This window comes from Heterodontus francisci, chromosome 11, assembly GCF_036365525.1.
Source record: "Heterodontus francisci isolate sHetFra1 chromosome 11, sHetFra1.hap1, whole genome shotgun sequence".
Classification (NCBI taxonomy): domain Eukaryota; kingdom Metazoa; phylum Chordata; class Chondrichthyes; order Heterodontiformes; family Heterodontidae; genus Heterodontus; species Heterodontus francisci.
Window position 1 is genome coordinate 20,658,340 of NC_090381.1, and position 26,764 is coordinate 20,685,103.

Genomic DNA, 26,764 nt, shown 5'->3' on the forward strand with positions numbered 1-26,764 from the left:
TGTACCAATTCAGTAATTTAACAACTGGGCTTAGGTGGCTGTTTTCCTTGGAGTGACGCATCCTGACTGTCTCAATTGATCAGAATTTGCATTTGTTGGTCAAAACTCACACTAGCTCAGTTTAATTTGAATAAATGAGCTATTTAACTTAAGCATTGTTTTTGAGTCCTTTTCTCACTCATTTGGATAGTATAGCATTTGGGTAAATTTTCAGTTATGCACCCAGGGTAAAAACCACTGGTTTTCATTCCATGAAAATTCTTCAGCTTACATTCTGGTGAAGAATGTACCTCATTGTGTCTGGAATATTGCACAATGGGTATGAGGAATAGGTAGATCACATCCAAAACAGAACTAAACAATCAATCAAGTCAAAGCTCTGCAATCCTGCCATATCCAGTCATGACAGTCAAACAACCAACAGGAGAAAAAAAACTCCATGAATATCTCCATCTTCAGTCATGGCAGAAAAGCAGCACGCAAGTGAACAAGACAAAGCTGAAGCGTTTGCAACCATCACAGTGGCGCAGTGGTTAGCACCGCAGCCTCACAGCTCCAGCGACCCGGGTTCGATTCCGGGTAGTGCCTGTGCGGAGTTTGCAAGTTCTCCCTGTGACAGTGTGGGTTTTCCTCCCACAGCCAAAGACTTGCAGGTTGATAGGTAAATTGGTCATTATAAATTGCCCCTAGTTTGGGAAGGTGGGGATGTGGTAGGAATATGGGATTAATGTAGGATTAGTATAAATGGGTGGTTGATGGTCAGCACAGACTCGGTGGGCCGAAGGGCCTGTTTCAGTGCTGTATCTCTAAATAAATCTTCAGCCAGAAGGGTCCATAGGATGATCCATCTGGGCCTTCTCTTGAGTTCCCCACCATCATGCATGTTAATCTTTGGCCAGTTCGATTCAATCCAAGCTGTGCGCAAATACTACAGAATTGTGGCCATAGAGTGAACAGAAAGGTTAATGGAATGTTGACTGTTGAGAGTTGCAATAGAGGTGGAAGTTGCACTTCAGTTGTACAGAGCTGTGGTCAGATGCAGCTATAGTTGTTGTTATAACTGGGTGAGGAAGGGGTCTCGGGCTCCCCTCTTGCCCCTTTCCTGGTTTGTCCGTAACAGGATTTATCTTTTAAAACATTGTGATTTTAGCTTACCACCTTAGTGAGCCTTTGCCCACAGCACTCTAATTGTAATTGCAAATGAACTAATCAGACAGGTTTTCTTAGGTTTAAACAAGAAAGATATAAGTTTATTAGCCTTATTACTCTAACCTGGTTAAAATTACTAAAATATGCAACATAAATGAGAGAAACACACAAATAGATACAGAGGGGGAGAACGAATTGGAGGGCGGTGGGGGCTGAAGTAACATTTGTAATAAATGGAATTCAGTTACTGGGTGGTAATGTCCTTGGTACAATGTCCTCAATTAAAGTTAAGGTCATGGAGTTCTCACTGGGGCCCGGTGCACAATTTCAAGCTTGCTTCTCTTGTACCAGAAGGCCGAAGATATGCTTTGTCTGTAGTCTTGAAGTGTAGAAACTGCCACCTTGGTTTTTCTGGGACCTTGCTGAAGAGAGAGGGAGACCTTTCTTCTTCTTTCTGTTCAAATTGCAGTCAGATTCTTTTCTGTGGCACAATTCAAAAAAGCCCCCAGTCTGGCCAGCAGGTAAGTCATGTGACCACCTGTGCGAAATAACTGCTTCTGGGAAGGCTGTTGATTTCAAAGCTTTCCAGTCACACTTGGTTGGGGGTGGAATTCTGGCTCTTACACAGAAAGATGTGGATCATTACTATTGCCCAGACCAATCTTGTTAATTGAATCAGTGAGCACTCCCATTGTCTCTATTCAACTGTCTCTCTGAATGCAAATGCGCAACCATGTTTTCAGGTGTTCGGCTCTGTTCTTTTAAACAAGTTATGTGCAATGTCCAATGAAAAAAGGTTCAAGTGGTGTCCCATATGACAAAATTAATATGTTTCCATTTGGGCAGGTGTGATTTCTGTCACATTTATTTATTTAGAGATACAGCACTGAGTCTGTGCCGACCATGAACCACCCATTTATACTAACCCTACAGTAATCCCATATTCCCTACCACCTACCTACACTAGGGGCAATTTACAATGGCCAATTTACCTATCTCCTGCAAGTCTTTGGCGGTGGGAGGAAACCGGAGCACCTGGCGAAAACCCACGTGGTCACATGGAGAACTTGCAAACTCCGCACAGGCAGTACCCAGAATTGAACCCAGGTCCCTGGAGCTGTGAGGCTGCGGTGCTAACCACTGCGCCGCCCTGTACATTGGTACATTCTGTTTTGGCCATTGCACCTCAGGCAAGATATATTGGCTTTAGCTGGGCTATAGCACAGATTTACCAAAATGAAAGTGGGGTTTAAAGGGTTACGTTATGAGGGTAAGTTGCACAGACATGGTTTGTATTCTCCAGAGTTTAAGGTTGAGGGGTATTGAAAAGGATTCAATTACCACCCTATCAGCAACATTTACTTACCAATAACCTGCTTATTGATGCTTAATTTGGGTTCCACTGGAAACACTTAACTCCAGACCTGAATTCTTGGGAGCCAAGGCAAAATTAAACTTAATGGAATTCAAGGACCTAACACATAAGATGGTTGTGGCTATTGGAGGCCAATCATCTCAATCCCAGGACATTGCTGCAGGAGTTCCTCAAGAGAGTGTCCTAGTCTCAACCATCTTCATCAGTGACTTTCCAAACATCACAAGGGCATATTTGCTAATGAGTGCACAGTGTTTAGTTCCATTTACAATTCCTCGTTAAGCAGGCCATACCCATATGTAGCAAGACCTGGACCACATTCAGGCTTGGGCTGATAAGAGGCAAGTGCCAGGTAATGGCCATCTCCAACAAGAGCGAGCCTAACCATGTTCCCACAAAATTCAGTGGTGTTCCCATTGCTGGATTCTTGACCATTCTGGGACGTCACCATTGATAGAAATTAAACAGAACCTGTCATTTAAATGCCATGACCACTAGAGCAGGCGACCTGATTTCCCCAAAGGCTGTACCTCCTACAAGGCACAAGTCAAGTGTGATGGAATACTCTCCATGTACCTGGATTGATGCAGCAACAACACAAACATCTCAACACCATCCGGCAGTCTACACACCACTTTAAACATAAAATCCCTCCACCACTGGTGTAGCATGGCTGCAGTGTGTACTATCTACAGTATGTAGTGCAGCAACTCACCAAGACTTCCCAAACCTGTGACCTGTGTCACCTGGAAGGAGATGGGCAGAAGAATCACCACCACTTACAAGTCACACACCATCCTGGCTACAACACATATCACGATTCCTTCCTTGTCGTTGGGTCAAAATCCTAAAACTCCCTATCTAACAGCACTGTGGGAATATCTTCACCACATGGATTGCAGTGGTTCAGGCAAAATGCTTCACCACCATATTCTCTAGGATAATTAGGGATGGGCAATACAGGCTGGCCTTTCCAGGACGCCCACATCCCGAGAATGAATAAAGTCTCCTTTGCACAGAGTATACAATATTTGTAAGATTGATATTCCATGGAATCTTCCAGAGGCTGATGGGGTTAGAGGAAGTAGGCAACACATTTTCTTGTACCTGACGAAGGTAAATTTTTCAAAGGAATGCAAAGGAGAATGGATCAAATACATCTCATTCAGACAGAGTGTAACTTTTGGGGTAAGAGACACAAAAACTACAGCCAATTCAGGATAAACTCTGGGAGGTTCCTCAGACTTCTTAGCCCAAAGCAAGTTCTGAGAGACTTGTAGTCCAATACTCATAATCCCTGCTAATTGGCAACTTGCCCTCTATAACCTTTATAATGTTGTATTTATTCTGGCACTTGTCAAGTTCCCTTTGACAGGCCTATACCAAAGCTAAATCCACCACATTTCCCTTACAGGGTCTGAGTACAGTGTTCTTTTGTTTATACTTAATGATTCTAGTAATACTGTTTAAAATCTTCCCTAATTCACATCACACTGCTAGTGAAGCTTTGATGAATTATTACCCAGGTTGGACTCTTAATTGGTTACCTTTAACAGGATCTACTAAATTTTATAAGTTGCCTAAACCTTTCCAGCCCCAAGTGCACACCATCGCATTTGATTGAAGCGCATTAACCAACTACAAGCCCATTCCCATAACGTGCCAAAATAGCCTGTAACATTTTGATTTGATTTGAATTACTAAGCTATCGTCCACATTTTTGTATTATTTGCAAATAACTAGTCAATTATTTTCATTGATGATTTGCATTAAAGGGTTGGCCCAGAAAGCCTTGTGGAACTCCATTCATGACCAGGCCCCATTCAGATCCATTCTAATTAGACAGCCCCCTACCTGTGACATTGCAACTAGTTGTACACAGCCAATAACACCATCCTCCTCCAATGCCTCTCCTCCATATTTCAGCTGGGTGGGATTGCACGCACCTGAATCCATTCTTATCTATCTAATCACAGCTAGAGAATCGCCATCTATGACTTCAACTCCCACACCATTATCTCTGGTCTTACCCAAAGATCTATCCTTGGCCCCACCCTATTTCTCATTTACATGCTGCTCCTCGCCAACATCTGGCTCAGAAAAATTAGAATCAAAAGTTGGGAGGCAAAATGGTAACTGAACAATGGGCTGCCTTTAAAGACTGGAGACATTTGGGAGAGGCAGCAGACCTGCAGGGAAACTACTGAAAAGATAAAGTGAGGCCCAGTCTTGGGGCCTTCACGCACCTGGAGACAGTCGGGAGAGGTGGCGGCAGAGCGCTTCACTTATCTCCAGGAGTCGGCGTGCGCTGACTGAGCTTGAAAAAACTGAAATCACAAGAAATCCATAAGGTGATTGGTGGGTGAGTAACTGCTGTTAGGGAGTGTCTGTAAATAGCTAGGTTAGTACACTGTTATTAGGGTATGTGTGAAAATAGCTGGAAATGAGAAAAGCATAAACATCTTTTAAATAACCCTTAAGTAACTACCTTATTAAGAGATGCAAGCAGAAGAGAAGTAATGAGCTGGTGAGTCTGTTCTTTTAAGTGATGTTTTATTATATTACACAGTTTAAATAAGTATAATAAGTGGTGGTGAGGAGAGGCATTAATTAAAAATTATTAGTTAAAGTAATTAGTTAATTAAAACACAATCAGGAAGGCAAGGCAGGTGATGTGGCTGCAGTAGGTGGGAGCTCATAGACACCAATGTGATCCATGGCAACCGCATCAGCAGTAAGCGTCTACGGGTTGAGTAGCTACGGCTCAGAGTAGATGAGTTGGGGCCGAGCTACAAACGCTGTGATCCATCAGGGAGGGGGAAAGCTACCTGGACACTTTGTTCCAGAAGGCAGTCACACCCCTTAGGATAGGGTCTTTTGATTTGATCAATGGAGGATGTGACTGCGAGTAAGACAGGTAAGGGGATCGAGAAGGCAGAAGTAGAGGAACCTCAGCCCTTGCAATTTTCCAACAGGTTTGTGGTTCTTTCAACTTGTATGAATGAGAACGAGGGCTGCAGGGTGCATGGGTAAACTGACTATGGTACAAGAAGCCATTCAACAGGGTGGTAGTCAGGGGGATACACACCATTCTCTGCAGCCAAGAGCAAGAGTCCAGAAGACTCTGTTGCCTGCCAGAGTTCAGGACATCTGCTCAGGGTTGGAGAGGAACTTGCAGTGGAAGGGGGAGGATCCAGTTGTTGTGGTCCATGTGGGTACCGATTACATAGATAGGACTAGGAAAGAGGTTCTGTGTGGAGAGTATGAGCAGCTAGAGGCTAAATTAAAAAGCAAAACCTCAAAGGTAATAATCTCTGGAGCCATGTGCAAATTGGAGTAGGATAAATAAGATTCGAGTTAAATGTATGGCTCAAAGATTGGTGTGGGAGAAATGGGTTTCAATTCATGGGGCACTGGCACCAGTACTGGGGGAAATGGTCTTCACCTGAACCGTGCTGGGACCAATGATCAAGTGAGATAATGTAATAATTTAGAGGGAGAAGGCGGCAAGAGAGAAATGTAGCAATAACAGAATTGAAAATCTGAGCATGGCAGGAAGGGGAGATTGGAGGGAAGTAGTAAGCGAAATTGGAAGACCAAAAAAGCGAAGGCAAGCATCAAATAGAATCAGAATGAATAATGTTAAAAAGAAAAAGTTAAGGGCATTCTATCTGAATGAATGCAGCATTTGCAACAAGGTAGATGATTTGAAGGAACAAATAGAGGTAAATAGGTATGTTTTAATTGCCATTACAAAGACCTGGTTACAGGGTGACCAAAATTGGGAACTGAATATTCAAGGATATTCTTCATTTAGGAAGGATAGGCAAAAAGGAAAATGAGGTGGGGGTAGCGCAGTTAATAAGGGACAAGATCAGTATATTAGAGAGAGGGGATCTGAGATCTATCTGGATAGAGCTAAGAAACAGCAAGGAGCAGCAAACATTGGTGGGAGTTGTTATAGGCCAAACAGTAGTGGTAATGTTGGACATGGTATAAATCAGGAAATTAGAGGTTCATGTAACATGGATATACAGTAATAATGGGTGACTTCAATTTACATATAGACCGTGTAAACATAATCAGCACTAATGCTTGGAGGACGAATTCCTGGAGTGTGCGCGAGATGGGTTTCTAGAGCAGTACGTTGAACACACTAGGGATTGAGCTATTTTAGATTTAGTATTATGTAATGAGAAAGGTATATTAATAACCTTGCTGTATTGGAGCCTTTGGGAAATAGTGACCATAATAGGATAGAATTTTACATTAAGTTTGAAAGTGATATAGTTTCATTCTGAAACTAGGATCTTAATTCTGAACAAAGGAAACTATGAAGGTATGAGGGGCAAGGTGGCTATGTTGGATTGGGAAAATACACTAAAAGGTTTGACAGGAGTGTTACGACCAGGTGAGAAAGAGGTCTTGGGTTCCCTTTCAGCCTTCACCTGGTCTTACTGTAACATGGTTTTATTTTTAAACAGTGTTTTGAGCTCTGCCTTGGTGAATCCATGTTCACTACTTTCCAATTATAAGGCAAAGAAATGAGCACAAACAGGCTTTCTTAGGTTTAAAGAAGAAAAGTAAAATTTATTTAACTTAAAAACTCTAATTCAGTTGATGCCTATGAATACACAATGCGCCCACGCTAGCATGCATATGAGGTACACACATGTAAATAGAGACAGAAAAGAACAGAAGAAAAATAAAGTGGAAAGGTTTGAGGCACTATCTGAAGAGTTTTTTGTTATGGGTCTTCGAGCTCACTGTATAGTCCTTGCTTGTAGGTAGATCTTGCTTTTCGTTTGGGGCCCAGTATTCTTCTTAAACCTTGTTCACTGAAGGAGACTTTTCTCTCTTGGGGTTCATGTGTCTTCAATGGATTCTGAAGCTGGTGAGAAAGAGATGGGAGCTGACCGAAGAGAGATGTTCTCAGTTCAGGAGCGAAACTGCCTTCTGCCAATTCACTGTCTCTACAACTTAAGACTCCCCAAGTTGGCCAGCAGGGTGGTCACGTGACTGACTGGTTTGACAGCAGGGGATAGCTCCTTTGTTCCAGCACTGTCTGCTAATGTGCAAAGATGTCTTTCCGGCCAGGGGCCTGGCAATTCCTTGCAACAGGCCTTCTTCCCAGCAACAATTTGAAATTTAATCTCCATGTGGCAAACTTAATGGTGCCTCATTCTTGGCAGGTGGGGCCTGCATGACAGTAGACAAGTAATGGCTAGTATTTAAAGAAGTATTACATGGTCCACAACAAATATACATTCCTCTAAGATACAAAAACCCAACAGGAAAGGTGAATCAACCGTGGCTAACAAAAGCAGTCAGAGATTGCATTAGATCAAAGGAAGTGGCTTAGAAAGTTACCAGAATAAATGGTAAACCCGAGGTTTGGGAGTAATTTAGAATCTAGCAAAGGATGACCAAGAAACTTATGAAGGGAAAGGAGAATACGAATGCAAGCTAGCGAGAAAACTAAAGGTGAACTGTAAAAGCTTCTTTAGGTACATGAAAAGGAAAAGATTAGCAAGGACAAATGTGGGTCCATTGCAGGCAGAGACAGGAAAATTTATAATGGAAAATAGTGAAATGGCAGAGAAACTAAACAATTACTTTGTGTCTGTCTTCACAGAGGAAGATACAGGAAATCTCCCAGAAATACTTGGGAACTAAGTCACTTGTGAAAATGAGGAACTGAAAGAAATTAGTATTTATAAAGAGGTAGTACTCAAAAAATTAACTGGACTGAAGGTTGATAAATCCCCTGGACCAGATGAACTACATCCTAGAGTATTGAAGGAAGTGGCTAGAGAGATAGTGGATACATTGTGGTTATCTTTCAAAATTCTGTAGATTCTGGAAAGGTTCCTGCAGACTAGAAAGTAGCAAATGTAAACCCACTATTTAAGAACGGAGGGAGAGAAAATAGGGAACTACAGACCTGTTCGTTTGACATCAGTAGTCGGGAATATGTTAGAATCTGTTATAAAGGATGTGGTAACTAGACACTTAGAAAATAATATGATTGGGCAGAGTCAACATGGATTTATGAAAGGGAAATCATGTTTGACAAACCTGTTGGGAGTTTTTTGAGGATGTTACTTGTAGCATAGATAGAGCAGAAGCCGTGGATGTGGTGTATTTGGATTTAAGGCTTTTGATAAGGTCCCACACAAGTTAGTAAACAAAATTAGAGCAAATGGAATTGGGGTAATATACTGGTATAAATTGAGGATTGGTTAACAGACAGAACAGAGTGTAGGAATAAATGGGTTATTCTCAGATTGCAGGCTGTTACTAGTGGGATACCGCAAGGATCAGTGTTAGGTCCATTGCTGTTCACAATCCATATAAATGATTTGGATGAGGGGACCAGAAGTAATATTTCCAAGTTTTCTGATGACACAAAATTAGGTAGGAATGTAAGTTGTGAGGAAGATGCAAGGAGGCTTCAAGGGAACTTGGACAGGCTAAGTGAATGGGCATGAACATGGCAGAAGGAAAAACAAAGACTGAGTATTTCTTAAATGGTGAGGTTTGGAAATGTTGATGTCTAAAGGGACCTGGGTGTCCTTGTTCATGAGTCACTAAAAGCTAGCATGCAGGTGCAGCAAGCAATTAGGAAGGAAAATGGTATGCTGTCCTTCATTGCAAGGGGTTTTGAGTACAGGAGTAAAGAAGTCTTGCCACAATTGTATAGAGCCTTGGTGAGACCACACCTGGAATATTGTGTCATTTTGGTCTCCTCATCTAAGGAAGAATATACTTGCCATAGAGGAAGTGCAACGGAGGTTCACCAGACTAATCACTGGGATGATGGGATTGTCTTATGAGGACTGATTGAGGAAACTGGGCCTGCACTCTCTTGAGTTTTGAAGAATGAGAGCTGATCTCATTGAAACTTACAAAATCCTTACAGGGCACACAGGGTGGATGTAGATAGGATGTTTCCTCTGGCTGGTGAGTCTAGAACCAGGGGAAGCGGTGGCGTAGTGGTAATGTCACTGGACTAGTAATCCAGAGCCCAGGCTAATGCTCTGGTGACATGGGTTAGAAACGGCCATTTCTGAGGGCATTTAAGAGTCAACCACATTGCTGTGGTCTGGAGTCACATGTAGGCCAGACCAGGTAAGGACAGCAGATTTCCTTCCCTAAAAGACATTAGTGAACCAGATGGGTTTTTACAACAATCGACAATGGTTTCATAGTCAGCATTGGACAAGTTTTTAATTCCAGATTTATTAATTGAATTCAAATTTCACCATCTGCCATGGTAGGATTTGAACCCATGTCCCCAAAGCATTCGCCTGGGTCTCTGGATTACTAGTCCAGTGACAATACCACTATGCTACTGCCTCCCCTGTAGGGTGGTGCCAGAGGAATGGAGAATTGCAAATGCTACACCCTTGTTCAAAAAAGGGTGTAAAAAGCCCAGCAACAGCAGGCCAGTCAGTTTAACCTCGGTGGTGGGGAAACTTCTAGAAATGATAATTCAGGACGAAATTAATAGTCACTTGGGCAATTAGGGAAAGCCAGCACGGATTTGCGAAGGACAAATTGCGTTTGACTAACTTAGAGTTTTTAAATGAGCTAACAGAGAAACCTTTTCAGGGTAATGCTGTTGATGTGGCATACAAGGACTTTCAAAAAGCATTTGATAAAGTGCCACACAACAGACTTGTGAGCAAAGTTATAGCTCATGGAATAAAAGGGACAGTAGCAACATGGATATGAAATAGGCTGAGTGACAGGAAACAGTGGTTAACGGATGTTTTTCAGACTGGAGGAAGGTTTCTAGTGGAGTTCCTCAAGGGTCCGCAGCTATTCACAATATACATTAATGATTTAGATGAGGGAACTAAATGTAATATCTCCAAATTTGCAGATGACTCAAAACTGGGTGGGAGGGTGAGTTGTGAGGAGGATGCAGAGAGCCTTCAGGGTGATTTGGACAAGTTGAGTGGGTGGGCAAATGCATGGTAGATGCAGTATAATGTAAATAAATGTGAGGTTATCCAATTTGGTAGCAAAACAAGGAAGGCAGATTATCTGAATGGCTATAAACTGAGAGATAAGCATGCAGGTGCAACAGGCAGTAAAAAAGGCAAATGGTATGTTGGCCTTCATAGCGAGAGGATTAAAGTACAGGAGCAGGGATGTCTTGTTGCAATTATACAGGGCCTTGGTGAGGCCACACTTTGAATATTGTGTGCAGTTTTGGTTTTTATCTGAGGAAGGATGTTCTTGCTATAGAGGGAGTGCAGCGAAGGTTTACCGGACTGATGTATGAGGAGAGATTGAGTCAGTTAGGATTATATTCGCTGGAGTTCAGAAGAGTGAGGGTGGATCTCAGAAACCTATAAAATTCTAACAGGACTTGACAGGGTAGATGCAGGAAGGATGTTCCCGATGGTGGGGGAGTCCAGAACCAGGGGTCATAGTCTAAGGATACGGGGTAAACCTTTCAGGACTGAGATGAGAAATTTCTTCACCCAGAGAGTGGTGAACCTGTGGAATTCGCAACCACAGAAAGCAGTTGAGGCCAAAACATTGTATCTTTTCAAGAAGGAGTTAGATATAGCTCTTGGGTTTAAAGGGATCAAAGGATATGGGACGAAAGCGGGAACAGGTTACTGAGTTGGATGATCAGCCATGATTATAATGAATGGCGGAGCAGGCTCAAAGGGCTGAATGGCCTACTCCTGCTCCTATTTTCTATGTTTCTATGGGTCAGTATTAGGAGCCTTGCTGTTCCTGATATATATTAATGACCTAGAGCTTAGTGTACAGGGCACAATTTCAAAATCTGTGGATGATATAAAACTTTGAAATGTAAGCTGTGAGGAGGATAGTGTAGAACTTTAAAAGGACATAGGTGGGTTGCTGGAATGGGCAGACAAGTGGCAAATGAAATTTAATGCATAGAAGTGTGGAGTCATTCATTTTGGTAGGAAAAAGGCGCAGAGACAATATAGAATAAAGGGTGCAATTCTAAAGGGGATGCAGGTGCAGTGGGACCTGGGTGTATATGTGCATAAATCATTGAAGGTGGCAGAACAGGTTGAGAGAGTGGTTAATAGAACATACAGTATCCTAGGTTCCATTGATAGGGGCATAGAGTACAAAAGCAATGAAGTAATGTTAAATTTGTACAGGACACTGGTTGGCCTCAGCTGGAGTACTGTGTACAATTCTGGGTGCCGCACTTTAGGAAAGATGTGAAGGCACTAGAGAGTGTGCAGAAAAGATTCACGAGAATGGTTCCAGGGATGACAAACTTCAGTTACGTGGATAGATTGGAGAAGTTGGGACTGTTTTCCTTGAAGAGAAGGTTGAGAGGAGATTTGACAGGGGTGTTCAAAATCATGAGGGGTCTGGACAGATAGGAAGAAACTATTCCCATTGGTGGAAGGGTCAAGATCAGGAGGGCACAGACTTAAGGTAATTGGCAAAAGAATCAATGACGACATGAAGAAAATGTTTTTCACACAGCGAGTGGTTAGGATTTGGAATGCACTGCCTGTGTGTGGTGGAGGCAGGTTCAATCGAGACATTCAAGAGGGAATTGGATTGTTATCTGAAAAGGGAGAATGTGCAAGGTTACAGGGAGAAGGCGGGGGAGTGGCACTAGGTAAATTGCTCTTTTGGAGAGCCAGCACAGATGCGACAGGCCAAATGCCTTCTTCTGTGCCATAACAATTTTGTGAAGGGGGCATAACCTTAAAAACTTAGAGCTAGACCATTAAGGAGTGAAATCAGGAAACAATTTCCACACAAAGGGTAGTAGAAACCTGTAATTCTCTCCCATAAAAGGTTAGGGATGCTGGGAGTCAATTGAAACTTTCAAGGCTCAGATTGGTAGATTTACCTTGGGTAAGGATATTAAGGGATATGGAGCAAAGGTGGATAAATGGATTTGAGGTACAAATCAGCTAGGATCCAACTGAATGGCAGAGCAGGATCGAGGCAGTGAAAGGACTATTCCTTTTCCTATGAGAAATACCTAGTTTTTGAAATGCTAATTTATGTAAATTTGCAGACTGGGGAAGGAAATAAAGCTCATTTTAAATGGTTGAATTATCAGAGAAGTTTTGTTCCCGTTGAAATTCAAAGAAGCACTGGTTTGGGATTTGGTAGGTGTGAAACTCTAATGTGTTCCCTGCTGTGTCACTTCCAGTTCTGGTAGAATTACAACACTTATATTCAATTCAACTATTAGTTTAGCCTGAAAAGTATGGTTATTTACAGCCTTGTGGAGTTGGTGCGAAGTATCACAGCAACTGGTAATCTGTAGCACAGAGAAGGCTGCATGTTTCAGTTGAGAGGAAATACAGGGCTTCTACAGGTAGCTGACTGTGCTTTGAACACAAATTAAGACAGCCCAAACTGTAACTGCCAGTCAAGAGGAAGAGTCTAAGTTATGAAACCACTGTGCGGGAATGCAGTCTCCCCACATCGGCCAAAAGCAAACTACAATTTGTTCCAGCATTATTGTGTTATTTTAAACAATTTATTCAGATACATTATAATTTCAGCAGTCCTTTTATCAGCCAGTTCAAAATAGGTGCTATTTAAACATGGTTTACAGTTAACTATCAGCAGGCTGGCAGAATCGGCCCCTTTTCACAATAGATATACCTTCCTTTTCAATGAAATTAAGAACGTGGCCAAATCTCCGTTAACTGTCACCTGAATCAAATCAACTGTCGCAGTTAATCCTGACACAAAACCATGGCAACCCTATTAATATGGCAGATAGCCAGCACCAGCCTCTTTTCTACAAAGTTTAGTCACGCAGGGAGGACTGACCATAAGAATTTAGTGTCTAAAGTGTGGTAACATTTTTTACCCCTCTCTTCATCCCACTCCAATACACACACTTATTTGCTTGAATGTTTTTGCACATTGATGGAGTTATTAAAACAATAAGCTGATATAATCACAATGTCAGCAACAAATATACTTCATACAATGAAAACAGTTCATATGCTTGTACGTTAATTATATGAAGTGGTTAACTGAAATATTTTGTGGGTTTAGTGGCGACCTATTGTTCTTTGCTTCTATAAACACTATTTACTATTGTGCTTACTGTGTATGATGTTCATTGGAAGTTGCGTCATCTGTCCCCACTCCTCTTCCCCGCCAAAGTACTTGCAGGATCTTGTTCAAATATAGTCAGAAGGAATATATTGAGACAGACATCAAACTGGGCCTGTCCGTTCAGCAGCATCATTAACCCCATTTAGCTATTGATAGGCATGGTGAAACTGGGAGCCAGTATACAGGGCTGAGACATATCCTCAATAGCCCTATGCTCATGCCACTGATTATAATTCAGTAATCTGCTCCAAAGGACTGCTACATGTCACTTGGTCCTCAAATGAATTAGATGAAGTCTGACACACATTAAAATCTAAAACTGATTCTTGGATCAGTGGTAGTAACATTGTTGAGCTGCCCCCTCTGTCTCCCAAATCTGCCCTTATAAACAGAACAAAATTGAGCACAACAACTGCCACAATACAGCGTGACCTTTCCTTCTTACCAACATAGTCAACCACAGTGTGACCTTTCCTCTTGCCACATACTGGTCAAGTTAGTGTGTTTCAATTCCATTAACTGGGCTGAACGTAACAAAGGCAATTGGTCATATCCTTTTAAGGAAAATAAGTCACCCCAATTACATAGGAAGCGATAAATCACTCCTCTCACCTGCCCCCCCCCCCCTCACCACCACCTTTACAGGAAAATACTCCCACATTTGTACCTGTCAACAGTCCCAGATTTACCCACAATTCTCTGTCCAACTCAGGTTTAACCTGGGCAAACAACTAATCCAACTCAGTTGGAAGAGAGATGGTTTAACAAGCTCTTGTTGACATGACAGAGGAGAGAACCCAACCTGTCTAATCTTCTCCACTTTTTCTTTTCATTTTCTGACGCTGCCCTAACTGCAACAGGACACTATTCTGTTGCTGCAGGACTGCTGACGAACAAGCTGCTGGATAAAACACCAGGAGCTTTCAAATTACGTCCTCCAAATATGCTGCTAAAGTACAACAAAAAATGTTGCTTAAAGAACATGATAAATATGATGTGTTGGTAAAAGCAGAGGCACGTTTGCATTTAGTCATCAAATAGTCTGGAGGATGATCCGAGCTCACAGACAAGGGATATATCCTCTCAGTGAGGACCAGAGCAGCACGCACCATCTGAGAATCTCAGTGCACTGATGGTGATGATGTGAATTCATGAAACCTGTGCCAATTTGCCAATCCTTCAGAATATTGGCTCTGAGAATCACCAAACACTTTGCTCTCAAAAAACTGAACCCAAAAAGTCCTGTTTTATAATGAGAGGATCTCAAAATCTTCATCTTCAGAATCAAAGAATCGTTCCAGTCTTTCAGAATCTGTAAAGTCTGAAAAAAGATGCATACTGGTTAGTTTGATATTCTCGGGGTGGGACATTGCAGTTCACACAAAATCAATGGACTTGAATTCAAGGGGAACATTTTTTGGTTACCAGGAGTAAGACAATGGACATCAGGGAAACGAGAGGTCTGGTAATCCATCAATTCAAACATCAGTAGTGCATCCTTCTCCTGTGAAATCTGCAGTGAGATACAAGGTCTAAGTAAGACTGGCAAGTGACTGAGCTTTAATCCAACAGCAGCAAATGTATAATATGTGGGAGGTCTAATTGAATACTGAATATTAAAGTTACTGTTGAACCACACAGTGTGACAGGTAGGGTGTCCCATGAGCTGAATGTTTATTCATCACAGATAAGGAACATACAATGACAATTAAGGCCAATCATTTAAGGTTTTCAAGAAAAATGGCCAAGCATCAAATTTAATCCCCAAAATAAATGGAAAATTCCAAGAAAACCATGTAAAAAAAATAGAATAAAAGCAAAATACTGCAGATGCTGGAAATCTGAAATAAAAACAGTAAGTGCTGTAAATACCCAGCAGGTCTGGCAGCATCTGTGGAGAGAGACACAGAGTTCTCACAGCCAACTCTGCTTCTCTCTCCACAGATGCTGCCTGACCTGAGTATTTCCAGCACTTTGTTTTTAAAATAAAAATCGAATGTGACTTGAAAAGAAACACACTCTTTAGAACTGTGCCATTAAGTATATATTGCCTCACCCTTCTGCCAAAATACATCACCTCACGTTTCTCTGTATTAAATTCCGTCTGCCCATTCTGCCACCCTACCTATGTCCTGTTGCAGGCAGTTCATATCACCCTCACTGCTTGCCACACCTCCAAGTTTGATATTATTGGCAAATTTTGAAATTCTACTCTGTATTCCAAGATCCAAATCATTTATATATAGCAAAAAAACCCAGCACTGACCCTTGGGAAACACCAATGTCTACCATGCTCCAATCTGAAAAACAACCATTTACCATGACTTGCTGTTTTTTGTCCTTAAGCCAACATGTTATCCAATTGGACACTCACCCTCCTTTTCCATGAGCCTTAATTTTGTTTCCAGCCTTTTATGTGGTACTTTATCAAACATTTTCTTAAAATCCATATAGACAACATCCACTGCATTCCTTTCATCAACCTTCCCTGTTATTTTGTCAAAAAATTCAATTAAATTAGTCAAGCATGATGTGCCTTTTACAAATCTGTGCTGGTTATCCTCTCCATGCACCTGTTGATTTTTTTCCCTGACTATTGTTTCTAAAACCTTAACCATCACTGATGTTAAACTAACTGGCCTCTGGTTGCTACATCTGTCCTTGCACCCTTTCTTGAATAAGGGTGTCACATTTGCCACTCTCCAATCCTCTGGCACCTCCCCCATATCCAGGGAAGATTGGAAAATTATGGCCCTTCTGCGATCTCCACCCACAGTTGCTTTAGCAAACTGGGTTGCAAGCTATCTGGACCAGATCACCTATCTACTCTAAGCATAGCCAGCTTTCTGGTACCTCCTCCCTCTTAAATTTTACCCTATCCATTGCCTCTACTCTCTCCTTTTCTACTGATATTTTGTCAGATTTCTCTTCCTTAGTAAACACCGATACAAAATACTCGTTAAGTATTCTAGTCTTGCTCTGTCCCTCTAAGCATATATTACCCTCTTTGTCCTAAAAAGCTCCACTCCACCTCTTACTACCCGCTTACTATTTACATGCCGGTAGATGATTTTTGGGTTCCCTTTTATGTTGACTGCCATTTTATTCTCATTTTCTCTCTTTGCCAGTCTCAATTTCCTCTTCACCTCCCCTCTCAACTTATTGTATATAGCCTGGTTCTCACTTGATCAGTTCACCTGACATGCATCACCAACCTCTTTTTTTGTTTCATCATAATCTCTATCTCCCTCATCATCCAAGGAGTTCCCTTACTTTTCACCCTGTTGGAATGTACCTAGCCTGTACTTGAAACATCTCTTCCTTAAAGATAACCCATTGTTCCGCTACAGTTTTTCCTGTCAATCTTTGGTTCCATTTTATCCTGGCTAGATCCCTCCTCACTGCGTTGAAATTAGCCGTCTTCCAATCTAGCCATTCTACCTTATATTGTTCCTTGCTTTTCTACATTACCTGTCTAAACCTTATGATACAATGTGATCCAAGTGCTCCCCCACAGACACTTGGCCCACCTCATTTCCTAGCACCAGATCCAGAAATCCTTCTTTTCTAGTTGGGCTGAGAACATACTGATCAAGGAAGCTCTCCTGGACACAGCCCAGAAATTTCACCCCTCCTTTTCCTTTACTCTAAAATTATCCCAATTGATATTTGGGTAATTAAAATCCCCTAATATCACCATTCTACAGTTCTTGCACATTTCTGTGACTTCCCTGCAGATTGCTCCTCCATCTTTCTCTCACTATTTGGAGGCCTGTAGAATACTCCGAGCAGCTTGAACATACCCTTTTTGCTTCTCAATTCTAACCAGATGAATTCTGTCCTTGCCTCCTCAAGCACATCCCCTCTTTCCAACACTACAATGGTTTCCCTAAATCAATACTGCCACCCCACCTCCCTTTTTTCCTCTTTATCTTTTCTGCACACTTTATATCTTTATATACTAAGCGCCCAATCCTCACCATTTTTAAGCCACATTTCCATTATTGCTACTACATCATATTCCCATTCTGCTATTTGTGCTTGTAGCTCACCAACCATATTCACCACACTTTGTGCACTTACATATATGCATTTTAATCCCGTCTTTGCATTCCTCGTAGCCTTCTCAGTCCACTACCATCTAATATGGAACTACTCCCTTCTCTTGTACTGCCCAGCACACTCACATTATGCACCTTATTCTTCTTTTCAACTTCTATATGCTGGTACCTAACAGCTGCCAATTTAGTTTAAGCCCTCCCCAATGACACTAGTGCATTCAAATACCTCCTTCATCAAGTTCTTCACAGGAAATGGGACACTTTTTTCGAAGTGTAGTCACTAATTTTATGTAAGCAAACACAGTGTGACCTTCTGACTTGGAGGCAAGTGTGTTACCACTCAGCCATGGCTGACAGTTCCAATTCAGGTAATCAACATTTGCACGTTTTAAATTACTGCTGTGAAATGGTATGCTCAGATACTAAAATCTCTACAAGTTGCTTTACCATTTAAAAAAAAGGCATGAGAAAACTGTGCCTCTTCCTGTATTCAAAGTGCTATTCCAGGCTCAGTCACCACATGGCCTGCTTTAAATGGAGATAAAGGTGAGCAGATTAACAGAGGCACGTCAAGAAAAGCTTGGCTGTACGGATTCAATTAATTTTAAGAGAATTATTCGTACCATTTTCATTCTTTTACACCAGTCGTTAAAATCCTCCTCAGTGCTGCAGAAAAAGCCCTGCAGGAGAACACACAAAGCAGTCAAAGGTAAACGCCCAGCACTGGTGTTCACAGATAGTCACCCATCTCTGGCTTCCACCCGACAGATTGTTGATCATGTGAACAGGAAGCACCCTGAATACACTGGATATTACTCTAGGGAAACCCCGTGGGGGAGTCCTGCATGCATCCTGGGCTGTACAAAAGCTGGGGAGGGGTGTGTCTGTGGGGTAACTGGATGTGAAGGCAGTGTGGTGGGGGGGTGCAGACAGAGTGGTTAATTGGGTTGGGGGAGTGTGTGAAGAATGCTTATTTGAAGATCATCGTATATGAGAAGCAATCTTTCACTCCTCATCCTCCAAGTACTGTTGAAGGCGAATCCATTAGTAACGTCTATTAGGAGAGTGTAGTTTTTGGGAGGAGGAAAATCGAGGTCACAGCTACCAGGAAAAATCTGAAAAGATGTTTAACCATGGCTACTCCAAGCAGCAGTGTGTGGATTATCAGGCGCATATTTACAGTCAATGCTGACTTACTTGCAAGAATGTGCAGCTGCTACTGTGGAATTACTGCTCACTGGCCCAGTGCAGGGAACTCCTGACAACCATGCAACCTGGATCCATCCCCATGCACCTTTCCACTATTTAAATGTTCCATCAACCTGTTAATCAGGTTTGTTGGGACAGCAACTCTTCCTATCTTAGTTTTCTCAAAGGCTATTCAGATATTAAATATAGAAAGGTCCAAACTGGGAACATCACTCCAACTGAAATTACATTTACAAATCTCTATGCTTTTAAACCCCACCACCGCCGCCACACTCCAAATCTCCAACTGATTTTTATGCCATTAGTTTGAACAGGGTGCTAACCCAAATCCCAAAGGTAACAGGACAATCTCATGGACCTTGCACTACCCAGTACTCAGAGTTACAGTGCCTTTTACTGGGTACTTCCTTGTGCTGGAACAATATCCACTGAGAAACATCAGAATATTAACAGCACAGTCTGTTTCCTTTCAGCTGAGGTAAGTGTTGAAATGTATTTTTTTTTAAAGCAAGGGCGCTGGATGGTTCTCTCTCTCTTCAGGTTTTCTTACGTTTTGTTCAATGCAAGTTCAAGCAGTAACTCTCATTAGTGGCTTATTATTCATACATCCTTCAGAGATCAGCTGTAATCCAGAATTGCTATTTGCCAGCCCATACCACCCAAAGCACTCATAAGCTGGCTAAATTGGATTAGCAAAAGTGTTTTTGTGCTCAACAAATGTTGAGTTACTGCACGTACCACTGCGATGGAAGGGTCCAGGTCACAGATGCTCATTCTACAAGGAGGGTGCTGACAGTGGAAGCTCTCGTCTGGTATAGAGAAGTCCTCCAGTGGCTCCACCACAGGCTGCGTTGTGTGTGGGTCAAGGTAGATCAGCTCATCTTCTGAAAAACCAAATGACAGAAGAATTTTTATGGCAGCAGTTGGCTCTTATCAAAGGATCCGTTTACAAAAGCAAGCAAAGGTCTTATATCATGTCTCAAGTCACACTTCTGGGCATTTGTGTACAATTTGCAGTACCTGGCAGAAATGAAACCAGTTACAGTCTCATTAATTATTCAGTACAGAATTGTTACAAACCATTATTTGTAGAAGTAATCACTAGCTCATTTGTATCGAGCTCCAGTATTTGAGGGAATTGCTCTTTGCATGGCCAAAGGGCACTAGAACACCAAGAGATTTTCCGGTGTGCTGTACACTCAAACAAAAATATGGAGCCAATTGTGGCATTCAACTGAATATTTTGGAGAGCTATTTGCTGTATAATGTCATTCTTATATTAGGGATAGCTTTTCAGTTCAATTTAAAAGGTAAAGCTATTTATTGGCACATCTCCTGTGGTGTTGCTGATGGTAAATCAGAGGAAACTCTGATTTATAATGGTGCAATAGAAAAAATGTTACAGGAACTATAACTTGGAAAGTGTACCAAGTATACCACTTAGTCTGAGATTTACTCACTCTTCTGCACTGTTCAATACTCTCCACTGCCCTGTTCACTATCCATGCCTCAACTGTTCACTACTCAACTCTCCCGAAACTGCCACTGTTCACACTCACCTACCCATCCACCGATCATCCACCCCAGTACTACACCCACTGTTAACTACTCACTGCGCCCCTCCAACACTCTTCACTATTCATTCCCGTCCCCTCTTTGTTCAATACTTACCCCACTGTTCAATATTCCTCCCCCACCACTGTCCAGTTTAAAAATGTATCCATGTAGAGTTTGCAGTCAGCTGAAACTTTGCAACGGCCATTCAGAATTGACAAGAATGAAAGGTACATTTCAGCACTGACTGACCTACATATCCAATGAAATAATGGGCACTGTTGGGTTTTCCACCGATGACTCCGAGAGATTGTGGCATCATGAAGCATTTCTGAAAAAGAAAGTCCAGTTAGTGAGTAAAACAGACATGGAATGGGGGCAGGGGGGAACAAGGGAGTGGCGGGGCGATGCAGGGGGAAGGAGCAAGGGGAGGCAAAGTGGGAGGCAGTGCAAGGGGTGGGGAAATAAAGCAAGGGGGGCAGAGTGACAGGAAGGAGCATGGGAAGGCAAAGTTGGGGGAGGGAGATGGGCAGAGCAAGCGAGGGAGGGAAGGGGACAGAGGAATCAAAACCACATAAAGAGATTTTAGGACAGCTGATCAAAAATTTGGAGAGAAAAGCAGAGAGATTTAAGAAAGGAATTCCAGAGCTTAGGGTTAGGCAGCTGCCAGTGGTGGAGAAATGGAGATCAGATGTACAAGAGGCCAGAAGTGAAGGAGTGCAGAGATCTCAGAGGGCTGCAGGGCTGGAGGAATTACAGAGATGTGGAGGGACCTGAACACAAGTACGAGAACATTAAATTGGAGCTGGAAGTCAATGCAGGGACAGCGAGCACAAGGGTAATGGTACACGAGACTTGGTCTAAAATGGAATACAGCAGCAGAGTTTGGATGAGCTCCAGTTTACAGAGGATGCAAGTGGGAGGCTGGCCAGGAGAGCATTGGAATAGTCAAGTCTTAAAACAACAAAGGCATGGATGAGGGTTTCAGCACATGAGCTGAGGCAGGGGCAGAGACGGGCGATGTTATAAAGGTAGAGTTGGTGATCTTGGTGATGGAGCGGATATGGAATCGGAAGGTCAGTTCGGATCAAATAGAATGCCAAGACTGCAACAATTTTTCTTAGGCTCAGAGTGACCAGGGAGAGGGATGTAAACAATAATTAAAAACAGAAAATGCTGGAAATACTCAGCAGGTCTGCCAGCATCTGGGGAGAGAGAAACAAAGTTAACGTTTCAGGTCAATGACCTAGCGATCTAACAGGCTTTAAGCAAGTGCTGAGGCAGACAAAAGGGGGGAGAAAAGAACAAAGGGAAGGTCTATGATAGGCAGGAGAGATTAAAGGAGGGATGGAGTCAGTTGCGAGGAAACGGAGTTTATGGCAGAGACTAAAAACAATGCTGTTCTAGTATTTAGTTGGAGGAAATTTCTGCTTGTCCAATATTGGATGTTGAACAAGCAGCACGACAAATAAAAGGCAGTGGAAAGGTTGAGCTGGGTGCTGTCAGTGTACGTGGAAACTGACACTGACTTTTCAGATGCTGTCATTAAGAGCTAATATGTAGATGAGAAATAGGAGGGGTCAAGGGTAGATTACTGGGGGACTCCAGAGGTATTGGTGTGAAAACAATAACAGAAGCCATTGCAAGCGATTCTCTGGCTACGATTAGATAAATAAGAATGGAACCAGATGAGAGCGGTCCCACCTAGCTGGACAACAGTTGAGAGGCACTGGAGGAGGATGGTGTGGTTAGTTGCGTCAAAGGCTGCAGACAGGTCAAAGAGGTTAAGGAGGGATAATTTACCATGGTACAGTGGGGTTCATGCAGAGCACTAACACCTGCATAGCCTTGTTGGGTTGAATGAGCTGCTTCGATACTGTAAAATTATATATAATCTCCAACATTCACAATTATTTCCTTTTTATTCTCATCACAGGTCCATTGCCTTCTGCCAGGGGAAAAACTGTACCTTCAGTGTTTTGATGTAAGCTTCATTGATCTCGCTGAGTCCCAGCCTTAGAGGTATTAGCAACACTAATGGTTTCCATGCTAAAGTGTCTTCTGAGAAATTTGCACCTGATGGATACCCATTGAACGGCCTCTGACCAGTCTGTGGGAATGCTGCTGCTGCTGCTGCCCCCGCACATGGACTCTCAAACTTGCACAACATCTCTGTTATGAAACAAGATGTGAAATTGGTGATAGCCTGCTGAACCCAGTCTCATCTCTGCCCATATGCAGCACCAACACCAGAGGCATCTGATAAAGTCCTTCAGAACAGACTGTTAGCTGAAGTTGAACCACATGGAATTGAAGACAAATTATTGACCCGATTAGAAAATCAGCTAAGCATAAGGGATCTTGGGCTTCATAAATAGAGGTATTGAGTATGAAAGCAGGGAACCTTCATAAAGCTCTGGTTGTACCACAGCTAGAGTACCATACTTTAGGAAGGATGTGAGGGCCCTTGAGGATGCAGAGCAGATTTACCAGAATGGATCCAGGGAATTTAGCTACAAAGTTAGGTTGGAGAAGCTGAAGTTTTCTCCTTGGAGGAAAGCAGGTTGAGGGGACATATGATAGAGGTGTACAAAATTATGACATGTTTAGATGAGGTAGATAAAGAAAAGCTGTTCCCATTAGCTGATGATACAAGGACTAAGGGACACAGATTTAAGGTTTTGGGCAAGAGATACAGAGAGGTTGCGAGAGAGAACTTTTTTAATGCAGCGAGTGGTAATGATATGGAACTTGCTCTGTACAAGGGCGGTGGAAGTAGAGACAATGAATGATTTCAAAAGGAAATTGGATAAACACTTGAGGGAAATAAACTTTCAGGGCTATGGGAATAGAGTGAGGGATGGGACTGATTGTATTGCTCTACAGAGAGCCGGCATGAACTCAATGGGCCAAATAGCCTCGTTCTGTGCTGAAATGGCGATGACATTAACTTTTCAGTGTTTATTTAACAGTATCAGTCTCTTAATTGATCTGCGAACCTATCCAGTGTTTAGTCAACAGCAAATAGACTTTGCAGTCCTAGAGGGACTGTAGGTTTCAGGATTTTTGACTGCTGCTTTGGGAGAGGATAGAGAACTGTAGTGTCATTTATGTCAGAAATGATACTAGTGAGTTAAACTTATGTCTCAAGGGTTTAACTTTGCAGGACACCATGGCAGGAAGATGGAAAGCAATTTGATAATTTTGTAATTAAGTTTAATCATGTTATTGTTAAAAAATTGATTTTTATGTGATGTTTTATTTTATAAGCCTTATTTGAACATTAAGAGCACAAATTACTGATGGGAAAAGGCAGCTGAAAGGATTGTGACGTTTTTAAGCTTCAGGTCTGCAAGATTTTCCTAAAGTTGCATCAGTAGAGGTGAGTTATTTATAAATTTCAGTTAATCAACAAGTGTCATACCAGAGCATTATGAACAGGGGAACACGTGCTATATCATTTTTAACTAGCAAATAACTTGTACTGCTCATGGCAAGCCAAAGATTGCTGATTGATAGCAGCAGGAAGATTATACCATGTGAAATGCAATGTATTAATTATCTGTTAAAATCTAGGTACATCCCCTTTAAGACTACAAAGTCTACCCGGTTAAGTAAACACTGGCTTGGATTCATTCAGGTGGAGATCAGAAAATAGACTTTGCAAGCACATTTCAGTTATGATTACAGATAAGTATGTAATATACACTTCTCCTGATGGTTTGTTGGGTGAAAGCATCACCCAGTGTAATACTGAGTTACAAAAGCCAATAGGTGCCAGAATGGATCTCTGGTTTTAGCTGGATTAGCTAATCCAGATCAACAATACGACACAACAACTGATCCCAAAGCTCAAGGTTAGGAAATGGGAGACAGGCCAAATTCTTGCTCCTGATCGCTACTCAGCAAGTCCTTCATAGTGTTTGCCAACAGGTGAGACCAAAATCGAGTACAGCTGTGATTGCCAAATGGTAGAAAAAGCCCACCAATATCATTGTCAAAGTTCACGTGAGATAATAGCCAATTAGTCAAGCTCAGTATGTGACTGAAGATGACAGAGCCATACCCTAAAAAGGAATCGAAACAAGGGAAAAAAAAACTATGGATAGAATTTGATACAACAGATTCCACAAAAGCTTACGAAGGAATAGGTTGTTCATATTAGGATCTTAGCCTTTAGATTGGTCTTGGGCCATTAAACCCCAAGCTTGACGTCATCCAGAGATCATTCGCTGATTCACCTGGGCTCCACTGCTAGCTTTGGCACTTTCCCTAGGCTTAATACAAAAAGAAGTTTAATAGGGAGGCTAGTCTAAGCATTGAAAGGAGAAACAGAAATGCTTTAAAATAATCTCTCTCTGTAAGATGATTAGAAAACAGATTATACACAAACTGTTAACTTTGGCTCAGTGGTAGGACTCTTGCCTTTGAGCGAGAAGACTTTACGTTCATGCCCCACTCCAGAGACTACAGCACAGAATCTGACTGATTCTTCAGTGCAGTACTGATGGACTGTGGAGGGGCCATCTGTCAGATGAGATATTACAGATAGGCCCTGTCTGCCCTCTCAGATGAATGGAAAAGATCCTGAGACACTATTCAAAGAAGAGCAGGGGAATTTTCCTAGTATGTGGCCAACATGTATCCAGCAACCACCACCACTAAATCTGGTCATTTATCTCAATACTGTTTGAGTTTTTGCATTGAGATCCCTTGTGGAAATTGGCCACATTGCAACAGTGATTACACTTCAAAAGTACTCAACTGGCTGTAAAGCGTTTTGGGATATCCCAAGGATGCTATATAAGTGCAATTTCTTCCTTTCTTAAAGCTAAAATGATAATTGAGATCAATTAGCCTCAGGCACTCTCAGCTAAAGAGAAGGGCATTAAAAAAAACCCTTCCCTGGTTATCAGCAAGTGCCACATGGCATAAAAAGCAGGTAATTAAACAAGAACTATTAACAGAATTAGGTTAAATAGCCTGCTGATATTCAATGCCCAGGTTTGCGCATTAAAAATGGCCACATAGGTGACGCGGGGTTTGGGTTGGCGTGGGGGGGGGGGTGGAAAAAGAGGAGAAAAAGAAGGGTGTACATCAGTCTTTTGGAAAAATGGGGAGAAAGGTGAGGGAAAAGTGTCTACCATGTTCACTAGTGTACCATTGAACATCACAATGTATTCCTGATAATGCTACTGGCTCACAATAATATCATAATGGCATGAAACTCCTATAAGGTGGCTACACCTCTTACACATTTGCATTGTAACAGCAGTAACCTGCAGCCGCCAACAGTGACTGCATTAAATTATGGGCACAAATGGTTGGGCCAAAGGCTCCCCTGGGAAATGGATTTTATTGATTATTATTTAATACTTATAAACTAACTAGTTAATCTCCTCTGGCACTGCAGAGAGACATTCAACAATAAATGTAGTCTGCAAGTGAAATGGGGTCAGAGATTAAGGAATATATGGATCAGGACATGCAGACATAATTTAAAGCCCTAATTTTGTTCAATATTTGGATTTGCTATGACAATTTAGATAGCAGAGGTAGATGATGTGTACACATAGCAGGATCCCACTAAGAACAATGGGATGAAATACTAGTTAATCTTCTTTTGCTAGTGTTAGTTTAGAGAGGAAAGTGACCAGGAGAATGCCTTGATTTTCCTCAAATAAAACCACAGGGTTATTAATGTTCAACTAAATCACAATGACAGACAGATTAACACATAATTCAGAAGGGTTGCTCAGTGCTGCACAGGAAGGGGGCTTAGACCTACATTCTTTCAACCGTAGGGCTCAAACTCAGGGAGGTATCAGGAGCACAGAAATTTACAGATTCGCTCTGTGATAACACTTACTGATGTCATCAATTATTACTGTGTTATCCATTGCCACATGAACTGCTAACGAGCTCCAGTTGTCAAAGAATGTGAGCTTCCTAAAAGAAAAGATGAATATCGTTATCCACCATGAAGCAGGTCAAAGAAAGAAAGCATGCATGCACCGTACCATGTACTGAACCATGCAGATCAGGTCCCACGTTCAATTCCTGGTCTATGAGTTAGCTGATCTTCAGCAACTGCGGGGACGGGGAGGGAAGGGAGAAAAAAAAATTGTCAAATCGAGAAACATTCACAATGCCTAGCGAATGGCATATATAGCATTGTATATCAGTAGAAAGGCTGCGTTCCTCAACAGTACACTTACAAGAATCCAAATGCTCAAAACTAACAGGCTCCACACAGCATATTGTAATTAATCTTACAACCATCAAATTTATGATATATGGCATAGAAACA

The 26,764-nt window shown here is 42.0% G+C and overlaps 1 protein-coding gene across 1 annotated transcript in view; it reads right to left on the reverse strand.

Annotated features, from left to right (window-relative positions):
* Positions 1-1,260: 1,260 nt before the first annotated feature.
* Positions 1,261-26,764, reverse strand: part of atg4b (autophagy related 4B, cysteine peptidase) — a 101,594-nt gene continuing 76,090 nt past the window's right edge. The window contains exons 7-13 of the mRNA XM_068041767.1: positions 26,324-26,403; positions 22,424-22,626; positions 20,707-20,785; positions 19,639-19,784; positions 18,315-18,371; positions 15,056-15,143; positions 1,261-14,951 (exon numbers count right to left, since the gene is read on the reverse strand). Of these exons, the coding sequence (XP_067897868.1) occupies positions 14,878-14,951; positions 15,056-15,143; positions 18,315-18,371; positions 19,639-19,784; positions 20,707-20,785; positions 22,424-22,626; positions 26,324-26,403 (727 nt within the window). The 3' untranslated portion in view covers positions 1,261-14,877. The remainder of the gene's footprint in view (positions 14,952-15,055; positions 15,144-18,314; positions 18,372-19,638; positions 19,785-20,706; positions 20,786-22,423; positions 22,627-26,323; positions 26,404-26,764) is intronic.